At 51.7% G+C, this 10,763-nt stretch overlaps 1 protein-coding gene across 33 annotated transcripts in view; it reads right to left on the bottom strand.

Annotated features, from left to right (window-relative positions):
- Positions 1-456: 456 nt before the first annotated feature.
- Positions 457-10,763, bottom strand: part of CAMK2G (calcium/calmodulin dependent protein kinase II gamma) — a 62,379-nt gene continuing 52,072 nt past the window's right edge. For 18 of the 33 annotated variants that reach the window (XM_063637558.1, XM_063637569.1, XM_063637554.1 and 15 more), the window contains 4 exons: positions 9,533-9,581; positions 5,357-5,432; positions 4,903-4,997; positions 2,948-3,192 (listed from right to left, as the gene is read on the bottom strand). In XM_063637558.1, the coding sequence (XP_063493628.1) occupies positions 2,960-3,192; positions 4,903-4,997; positions 5,357-5,432; positions 9,533-9,581 (453 nt within the window). In that variant the 3' untranslated portion in view covers positions 2,948-2,959. Of the gene's footprint in view, positions 2,454-2,947; positions 3,193-4,902; positions 4,998-5,356; positions 5,433-7,408; positions 7,523-9,532; positions 9,582-10,763 lie in introns of those variants that run through there. The other 15 variants (XM_055275695.2, XM_063637551.1, XM_055275699.2 and 12 more) reach the window with 3 other exon arrangements.

Here is a 10,763-nt window from a genome sequence, read left to right as displayed (position 1 = left end):
CGCCTCGCCTCCACAGCACCGAGCGCTGGTTGGAAGCTGTTTATGGGGAAGTTTTGTTTTGTTTTTTTGAGACGGAGTCTCACTCTGTCGCCTGGGCTGGAGTGCAGTGGCGCGACCTCGGCTTACTGCAACCTCCCCCTCCCAGGTTCAAGCGATTCTCCTGCCTCAGCCTTCCGAGTAGCTGGGATTACAGGCGCCCGCCACTAAGCCCAGCTAAATTTTTTGTATTTTTTAGTAGAGACGGGGTTTCACGATGTTAGCCAGGCTGGTCTCGAATTCCTGACCTCATGATTCGCCCGCCTCGGCCTGCCAAAGTACTGGGATTACAGGCATGAGGAAGTTTTATTCTCAAAAGGATCCAAAGGGAGTAGGAGGAGGTATTCTTTCCAACCTGGTAACCCAGGCTGCTAAAATCTACGCCTCTGGCCGTAAACCTCCAAGAGCAGTAACACAATGGACTGTTTAAAGGTTATTTTATTAAATATCTTCAGTTCAAGGTTTCATTGTAACAAAGCTATGAAGGGTCTACCAACATTCAGAACAAACACTATTTTTAAATTATTTCTATGTTGTCATGCAAAAATTCTGCATCAAATGCCTTCCATTTCTTGTTTAAAAGGTGATTTTTTAATAGTCTATTGTCTATAGATGCTGACATTAGCCCCAGAAGAGGAGTAAGAATGCTAAGAAGTGGGGCTGGAGCAGCCATATGAAGCTATGGGTCTCAATGAATTCTAAGACCATTTGTCTTCAAGCCAGCAAAACGAAACCCTGCGGTGAAGGGATCTGCGTGCTGGCACTGCAGACTGCAGGGCAGGAAAGGGCTAGGGCCCAGGGGCTGGGACATGCATGAGGTGCTCGGAGGAGCCTGGCTAAATCCAAGCACCAGCACCTGTGAGTCTGCTCTCTTCTCAGCTGGCTCCCAAGTAAACCTGTAGCTTTGCCTCTTCTCCCAGCTCTCGTGCCTCCTGAAGGTAGTCCAGGGAACTGGAATCTACCCACCTTTCCCCCAAAAGTGGAGATGTCTGTGCAGATAAATCTGCAGCGTTGTTTTGAGGGAAACCAAGGCCATGACCAATTGCTCCTCCATTATCTTCTTTGCTATCTGCTTAGGGTATAGATCTCTTCCTCCTGGAATGGAACTCCTTGAGCACAGAGAGGGACAATGAAGGTAGAAGCCTTGGCTCTGGACACCTTTTGGGTTACATGCGGGGAGGGGTGATGCCCATGCAGATTGTCCAGCAGTAAGTCTATACTTCAGTTGGTCAGTAAAGAGGCCTCTGTAAGGACACCTCTTCTTCTTGCCAGAGCAGTCAGGTCAATCTCAAAGACAGGGAAAGAGATGGACGTGCAGCAAGGAAGAGTAAGAAGGGAGGCAGCCCCAAAGGCAGCCTGAGTGCATAGAAACGACCACCACTTCTTCTCCCACTGCCTCACTCCTCCCATCCCACAGGGGCACTTGGCAGAGGGCCCAGGCCCAGATGAGGGTCAGCATGGGGACCACTACCGTGAAAAGGCAAGACAAAGATGGTCCAGATCAGCACAGAAACAGAACCGCCAAAGGCGGCACGGGAGCCCTGACCAGGGCCCGGCTCTCTCCTTGCCGAGTTAGAAGAAAACACGAAGCAAAGCAGCAACAACCCCTCCCCCTCCTAGCTGCAGGGATAAGGCCTCAATATCAGGGCCCACATGCATTGTGCATCCTATAGAAATGGATGAGTGAGTGCATGTCAGACTAACACGAGGTTTCTCATCGGCTTCATGGCGGGTACACTTCTGCAGCACCAACTCTCTTCCCTTCTACACTAAACAAGACAGTACAGCAACGTCCGGGCCCTCAGTCCTGAGGCCACCACTTCTCAGCTGCCTCCACAGCAGGCTGGGAGCTCTGCATTCTCTCCGAAGTAGGTCTGATGGTCACGATGTTCTCATCAGCCCCATTCTAGGCGACTATGCAAGTTCCAAAGAAGTCCATTCCTAGACCTGGGGTAAGCAGGCCACCTCAGGAGCTGCAATCACATCACGGCCCCCAAAGCTCTGTCAGAGTTCTTGCCTGGTCCCCCTGAGTCCATGGGGACCAGAGAGGTCAAGCTCACCTCTTCAAGGCCGGTGGGTGAGCCGCTGCTCATGCCAGGATGGACCTCATACATACTCCTGCCTTCTTGCCAACCCAAGGGCTGTCGGTGGTTTTAAAACGCATCATGGTACGGATTCCTTTTTTTTAAAACAATCTTTTTTTCTTTTTTTTTTTCTTAAATGTAAAAAACACCTCGGTACAGCAGAGACAGACACGAAGGGCGGGCGGGAGGGCTGCATGCAGGGGCGTGCATTGGCTGCTGCCGCTTTTGTAATTGAATTGTTTTAAACCTCAAACAGGACTGCCGCTGTCACTCAGGCCCTCCAGAGCCACTGGCTGCGAAGGTTCGACCTCAGGCTGGAATCTCCTAATGCCCCTGTCAAACAGGACAGAATGTGGTAACAGAACAGAGGACAATGAGCACACAGATGAGTTCCAGTGACTTTAGCACGCTAAACACATGGCCAAGTCGGCCTGAGAAGGTGGGGAAAGTGGGTGAAGCTAATGCTTAAATACAAAACTGCCTCCCATTTGCTAAGCACTAAGTGCTTTACTTATAGTATCTTACTTAATCCTCACAATGATTACATGAGGTAGGCACCACTCTCTGCCTTTCTGTGACAGCTAAGGAAACAGTTTAGGGAGGGGAAGTAACCTGTCTGAGGTCATCCAATTTGGAGTCACGGAGCCAGACCCCAGTCTGTCTGATTTCCAAGCATAACTTATTGCAACCATTCTGCCAGGCTTTGCCAGTTCTCTGGGATGGCCCACACCTCCTCTCCCAGGACCACCTCCCAGCCTTCTCTTCTTCCTCTGACCCCACCTATCCCAGGCCCTCCCAGCCCCTCTCCCCCCCTCAACCAGGTGCACCTGTGGCTGAGCTCACTGCAGCGGTGCAGCAGGGGCCCCTGAGCAGTGATAGTGGACATTGAGCCACTTGCCATCCCGACGGTGCCAGACCCGGGTCTCTTCTGACTGGCTGGTGCGAGGCCGACCCTGCCCGTCGATGTACTGGGTGAGGCGGATGTAGGCGATGCATGCTGCGTCCTCCCCAATCACGTGGACATGTGGGTTTAGGATGGTGGTATGGATAGGCTTGCTGTTCTTGGACAGGACTGCAGGGCAGGGTGGGGTAGGTAAGAGGACATCAGACCTGGGCACTTCCAAGTCTTACCATCTCCCGAGCAACCACTCCCAGAATCTCCAAGTCCCCCCCACCGAATCCCCGAACACCCTCCAGAGGCCAGGATGCCACATTACATTAGTCTCCTTTAACCAAAAGGAACAGAAAGATGGGTAACAATGACAGTACCTGCTGCTCTTTTAATCAGGCATTGTGCTGGGGTTTTACATGCCCGAGCTGCATTTCTTGGTGGATAATATTTTCTTCATTATAAGATGAGGAAATAGGCTCAAGGAATAATTTGCTCAAATCACACACCTGAACTCAGGACCACGTGACTCTTAACTAAAGCCTATAGATTTTCTATTCTGTTAGGCTGAGTTTAGATTTCATAAGGCTCAGCTCACCCCTAGCTAGGGCTGCAGAACAAAATCATGAACTTAAACCATTCAAAATTGATTTGTAATTTTTTTTTTTTAAGGCACCAAAGCTGAAATAGAATCATCAAAGCACCAAGCTGAGGATATTCCCAGGATTCTCTGGGGAAAAGGCAAAAGAAGTTGGATTGCCACTATCAGCATATGCTGTGAAAACTGTGTTGCTTTTATTGAGATTCACATTTTAGTTCAATTCAAATGTTAGTCAGGGGCTACATGACACCTTCCTAGTACTAATATAAACTCTGGAATTGCTTCTGGCTAATAGAATTACTTAAATAACAGAGAGTTTATATATGTAGCTGAGATGTGATAAGGGCGGGAGTCAGCGGAGAAGTTAGTGACTAACTATAACTCAGGGCAGGATCGGGAAGGCCCAGCATAAAGTGGGAAGAGATAAAAATAAGGAGGGGGAGCGTCTCATAGAGCAGAGAGAAAGATGGGAGGGGGTGATGGTTCAGCTTCTTATCCCCTTATTTTCCACGAACTGTCCAGAATGTACACCCCACCCCCCACACAAGACGTCTGCCTTCCTCCACAGTCAGGAAGATTCTAGCCACAACTTCCGATCTCACAAATCACCAACAGTGCCCTGGTTTGCACATTCTTATCCTGGTTTTAATTTCCTCTATTGTGAAACCTGCAGACACAGAGCTTAGTTCTTACGTGCTGAGATCATCTCAACCTAATCTCAAAGGGTTTCCTTCCAATCCGTCTTGGAAAGAGAGTCTCGCTCTGTTGCCCAGGCTGGAGTGCAGTGGCCTGATCTTGGCTCACTGCAAGCTCTGCCTCCCAGGTTCACAGCATTCTCCTGCCTCAGCCTCCCGAGTAGCTGGGACTACAGGCGCTGCCACCACGCCCGGCTAATTTTTTTTATTTTTAGTAGAGATGGGGTTTCACCGTGTTAGCCAGGATGGCCTCGATCTCCTGACCTCGTGATCCGCCAGCCTCAGCCTCCCAAAGTGCTGGGATTACAGGCCTGAGCCACCGAGCCCGGCAAGAAATAAGTGAGCTTGATTGTGGTGACTGGCACTGCCACAAGGCAGCAGCAGAATGAATGGCACTTGGCGCTTAGGAAAGCAGGGCCTTCAAAGGTGCCTGTTTACAACCATCGGGGCACAAGGGGGCAAGCATACAGAGTAGAAGTGCAGCACGAAGGTCAAATAAGGGAAAAGTGGGCAACTGGGATGAGAAGGTGAGCAGGAGACAGAGGCAAAGGGGTGAAGGGGCAGGCAGGAGTGTATCAGCAGCACGAACCCACTCACGATTCTCAAAGTAAAACTTATGGAAATCCATCCCCTCCACGAGGTTACCAAGGGCCTCAGGCTCAAAGGAAGTGAGGCCTGGATCACAAATCTTCCTGCAGGGAGAAAAACAAAGTAGCCTATCAGGCTTCTATGGAGTGACTTGTCTTCCTTCCTTATCAGCGGTGTCTATCCAGTAGCAGCAGGCTAGCTGTGGCCATGCCAGACAAGACAGCGAAGATCTTCCAGGCCTGCCTGCTGAGCCGCTCAGCCCTGTGCTTTCGGCCCACCGCCAGGACACCGTGGGTGAGCTCAGGGAATCTACCTGGAAGGGCTCCCAGCTTAGGAGAGGGCTTAACTCAGATACTTTCCCCAAGGTCCAACCTCCCTTTCCCCAGGGTCCTAATTGTTGTCTGGAAGCAGGGAAGGCCTTGGGAGATGACTTAGCTCACAAAAAAAATGGGTCTCTACTTACGTGTAGGCCTCAAAGTCCCCATTGTTGATGGCTTCAATCAGCTGTTCTGTAATCTTAATGATCTCCTGTTTTCGTACTGTGGGGGAGAAAAATCCACCAATTTACCTACTGGGGAACCTCCCAAGTGACAGAGAGCCTTCCCCAGTCCTCAGGAGTCCCCTGTGATCGCTTATGACAAAGACATCCCTCTTCTCTGTCTTAGGACCCTTGGCAGGAAGAGCGAACCCAACTTCCCTTCCATCTCCCTCTCTGCAGTCTGCGGAGACAATGACCACTTCCTCCTGAAGCCCAGCCATTAGTTATGGTTCTTTGGCCTTTGCCTCCCTCTCCATCAACAATCAGGTTGCAGAAAACATGCTTGCCTTTAACAGGTGAGGAGCCTGGTACATCGTGAATGCTGTGAGCCCCTCCCCTGTGTGAGCAGCCTCTCTCACAAGCATCTCCCAATAAGGCTGCTTCCACCCCCAATTTACTTCTCTCACCTGAAGGGGCTCAGTCAGGTCTCAATCACCACCCCTACTTGTAGCCTTCATTCAGTGGCCAGGACCCAGCCTTGGGCAACAGGTAGTCTGACAGCAGAATCCAGCTAGGGCTGGGGTGCCAAAGGACCATCAGAACCCTAGGATGGATGCTTCCCACTGCTCATCAACTCCACAGGGCTTTTCTGGGAGAAATGATCCCAGAATTGTAAAAACTTGGGACAGCCTGTACCAGAGAGGCTGCTCTGTTTACCTCTCGAGGCTTGGGAAAGCTGCACATTTCACACCAGCTCTCATGCCAGGATGTGTTCCTCAGGAAAACCAGACAGGCCTCAGACTGACAGGCAGGCAGAGGTGGTGCCCTCCAGAGCCCTCCTCCCCAACCCATCCCAAGCCAAGGGACAGCTGGTGATGTCCTGCCAGCATGGGCTTCTCTTATAGGGAATGCCACTATCAGCAGGGGCTGCCACCAGGGTAGGGGAGAGCTTGGGTTGAGCTTGGGCTCATCCTAACCCGAGCCCTGGGCTTGCCCAGGCCACAACGCTTTCCTCACAGGAGCAAAAGGCTGCAAGACAACTGCAAGCGTTACAACAGCACCACCACGGCCCGGCCGGGCCAGCACAGCCAAGCAGCACAGCTGGGACAGGGCAGCGCAGCCAAAGGCACGTCCAGGAGGGGGCCCCACAGCCATTAGCCCTGCTAGGCCACAGCTCCAGGTGAGCAAGCAGCAGGTTAAGGGAAGCAAAGAGTTCGATCGGCTTCCTAAAGCAGCAGGCAGGTGTGCACCCACAACACACACACCCTCTCCAACCCCACCAGACCCATTTGGATGACCTGACTGGGGCCCCACGGGCGAAGAGGGTTGTGCTTAGAAACTCTGCAAGGATAGATGGTGGGAGGAAAAGCAGCAAACAAAGGCATCCTCCAGCACAGATGTAACTAGAAATATGAGGATGAGCTACTGATAACCCAGCGAGGCACTGTATCAAGATTTCCTACTGCCTTGTCTTTTATCTAACAAGGCTCTGAGGTGTGTGCCATTTTATTTCCACATTACAGATAAGGAATCTGCAGCTCTGGGAAGTTAAACTTCACACTCTTGAAGGCAGCATAGCTGGGATTTAAATTCACATCTATCTTGCCTCTGACCCCATGCTCTTAATATGTTATGCTGAGACTCAGGAAGCACTACATCCCCAACACAGTTCCTCGCTGTCACGTATTCCCCATCACCCCACTCCCACCCCCACAGACCTGACTTCCGACTCTGCCCTTCTTCCTGGCTCGGCGCTGAGGCAAGGCCCACTGCACATCCTGGGGGCATTCTACTCCCCCCATCCCAGGCCATGTTCTTCCACCCACTCTTCTCATATTTCTTTGGGCCCCAGACTCAGGGGCCCCTGCCTGGTCTCAACAGCACCTCCATCTATCCCCCACCCCTAGCAGAGGCCATGCTCCCGGAGCTTACTACCACGGGCAGCTGGGTGGGACTGACAGCTGTGGTGGGGGTCCCTGAAGGGCTTCAGGACGAGCCAGGGAGACGGAAGCCAGAATGTGCCTCCCTCACACTTACTGGCTGAGGAGCAGAGAGAAGGCTGGGGCTGCATGCCTGCAGAGGGGGCTGTTCTGTCCCGGGAGCTCCGTCCTTCAGGCACCGAGCTGCCATTCCCAGTGCGGAGCGGGGCAGCTAGCCAGCCAGGGCAGGGCAGGGCAGGGCAAGGCAGAGCAGCCAAAACAAACAGAACAAGGCAGGTGAGCGAGCAAGCCGGACAGGACCCGAGCCCATGGCGCTGCAGAGCCGGGGCAAGGGGACGCCTCGCCTCAGGCTGCTGCAGACACTGGACGACATAGGCCTCCCAGCTGAGGGCACCAGGCAGGTGCCCAGACCTGGGCTGTGGCTTCCAGACCAGCCTTACAACAGCCTGTCCAAGGACCCCTGATCCTGGGGAAGATGTTCCAGGGGGCCAGGCCACAGGGTCCAGAGCCCAGCAGTGACAGTGCCTCCTATGTTGCCAGCAGTGCTGGAATCAAAACTGATCTGACCTCACTCACAGGGGCCTGGAGCTACTATGATTCACTTCCTCATAGCTTTCTGCTATTTTTTTGGTTCCAAAAGGTTTGGTGCCCCCTTGCCACCCAGGGCATGCTCTCCCAGCTCTGTCCTAGAGTGTTCCTCTGTCTTTTCTGATGGCCTGGCCCAAGGTCACTTACTGAATTCAGGCAAAGGGAGCAATTCCAGGAGGCCCAACCAAAGAGCAGGACAGAGATTCCCAGAGGTCTGGCCTGCCATGCCCTCCCAACCCTCTGGCACTCTAGCCAGGCCCAAGCTTAGGCTAGTGGTCCTTACAGGCCCACCAGGACATGACCAAATGTGGCCTCACGGTTGTCAGATTGGTTCCAACTCCATCATTCGGGCCAAAATCCTAGGACTAGAGTGACCAACTCATCCCAGTGTTCCCAGGACTATCTGGGTTTTATATTTATTTATATATTTGTTTTTTTTTGTTTTTTTTTTTTCTTTGAGACAGAGTCTCGCTCTGTCACCCAGGCTGGAGTGCAGTGGTACGATCTCAGCTCACTGCAACCTCCACCTCCCAGGTTCAAGCCATTTTCATGCCTCAGCCTCCCAAGTAGCTGGGATTACAGGACCCCACCACCACACCTGGCTAATTTTTTTTTTTTTTTTTTTTTTTTTTTCAGAAGAAGTTTTGCTCCTGTTGCCCAGGCTGGAGTGCAATGGGGTGATCTTGGCTCACTGCAACCTCCACCTCCCAGGTTCAAGCGATTCTCCCACCTCAGCCTCCCGAGTAGCTGAGATTACAGGCAACTGCCACCACACCTGGCTAATTTTTTATATTTTTAGTAGAGATGGGGTTTCACCGTGTTGGTCAGGCTGGTCTTGAACTCCTGACCTTCAGGTGATCCACCCACCTCAGCCTCCCAAAGTGTTGGGATTACAGGCGTGAGCCAGTACGCCCGGCCTTTTTTTGTATTTTTAGTAGAGACGGGGTTTCATCATGTTGGCCAGGCTGGTTTTGAACTCCTGACCTCAAGTGATCCGCTTGCCTCGGCCTCCCAAAGTGCTGGGATTACAGGTGTGAGTCACCGCAGCTGGCCTATTTATTTGTTCCTAAATTTTTTTTTTTTTTTTTTTTAATAGAAACAAGGTCTTGCTATGTTGCCCAAGCTTGTCTCAGACTCCTGGTCTCAAGCAATCCTTCTGCCCTGGCCCTCCCAAAGTTCTGGGTATTACAGGTGTGAGCCAGCACTCCTGGCCTATCACAGTCTTAAAACCAAAAGTTCTGTGTCCAGGGAAAACCAGGACGATTGGTCACTCTATTGATGACTCATGACACTTACAGGCTACTTCGGCAGGGACTTGGGGTACCCCTGTTCTGGGATGGCACATCATTATCAGCAACAGGAACAGTTCTCTGAGCCCTGGCCCCTGGAGAATCTCTAGCTTAGCTATTTTAGACTTGGGGTCAAAGAAGAGAAGCCTCTTGCCCAGCTGAGCAACACCAGGCAGGGGCCTCATATCTTGACTCATGGAAAGTAGCTTTTATACCAAGCCCTCTCCTAGGGGCATAGGAGCCAGCATTCCCAGTTCTGGGGACAGAAAAGGCAGGTGCCCCATTGGAGCCCAGGTACCTGGGTCACTGCTGGAGTCCTTTCCCCTCCAAGGGCCAGCACCTACCTTTGAGGTCCTCATCTTCTGTGGTGGTGTTGCAGCTCTCTGTGGAGCCCTGTAGGCCAAAAAGAACATGTTTCTATATGCTCCATCCCTTGGAAGCCAGAGGAGCAAAGCAGAACAAAAGCAGAGTTTGTGCTCCTACAAGAGGTGCAAGGAGGAATTGTGGAAAGTTCTGCTTCCACCCTGGCTGTCTGACTCCTCCCAAATCCCCTCCCTAGTCTTCCCCCAGTTGGTAAATGCCACCATCTACCCAGTTACTCAGGCTAAAACCTGAAGTCATCCTCAATCCTTCTCTTTCTCTTTTTCCCTTATATTCAGATCACCCAATCTAAAATAAAATCTTTTGGTTCTGCCTCCAAAGTAAACCCCATGTCTTTCCTCTTCACTTCCAATGCACAGCTACAACCTGACTCCAGGCCACCAGCATCTCACACCTGAACCATGGTAACAGCTTCATGGTCTCCCTAACTTCCACGCTTACCTCCTCCCTAGAGTTTGTCTTTTTTTTTTTGAAACGGAGTTTTGCTCTTGTTGCACAGGCTGAAGTGCAATGGCATGATCTCGGCTCACTGCAACCTCTGCCTCCTGGGTTTAAGTGATTCTCCTGCCTCAGCCTCCTGAGTAGCTGGGATTACAGGTGCCTGCCACCACGCCTGGCTAATTTTTGTATTTTTATTAGAAATGGGGTTTCATCATGTTGGCCAGGCTGGTCTCAAGCTCCTGACCTCCGCCGATCCACTCGCCTCGGCCTCCCAAAGTGCAGGGATTACAGGCCTGAGCCACCGCGCCCGGCCCTGCCTAGAGTTCTTGATCATGAGGCCAGAGTGGTGTTTTAAAGTGTCAACTAGATTCTATTACTCCTGCTAAGAACTCCCAATAGCTTCTCCTTGCTGCTGGAAGAAAATGCAAACTCCTACAAGGGCCTCTGCAGCAGGCCCTGCTGCTTCTCTAACCTCATCACTCTCCTATGGTTCTTCCAGTCTCACTTTGCTCTTCCCTCTGTCTGATTACACAGGCCACATCTGAGCTTCAGTTCCTTCTGCCTAGGGCACTCAGCCTCAGAGCTGGCCTGGCTGCCTCCTTCCCACCCACCATTCAGTTTCTAGCTCAGATATCACCTCCCGAAAGAGGCCCTCTCCTGACTACTTAATTCAAGGCCCTGTTCTCTCTCTCTCTCTACTTTGGTGGGGTTTTTCTGTTTTTCATTTTTTAGATGGAGTCTTGCTCTGTTGCC

The sequence above is a fragment of the Symphalangus syndactylus genome, chromosome 4 (assembly GCF_028878055.3).
Source record: "Symphalangus syndactylus isolate Jambi chromosome 4, NHGRI_mSymSyn1-v2.1_pri, whole genome shotgun sequence".
Lineage (NCBI taxonomy): Eukaryota > Metazoa > Chordata > Mammalia > Primates > Hylobatidae > Symphalangus > Symphalangus syndactylus.
Note: the sequence above shows the minus strand (reverse complement) of the source record. Positions and strands in the feature narration are given on the sequence as shown.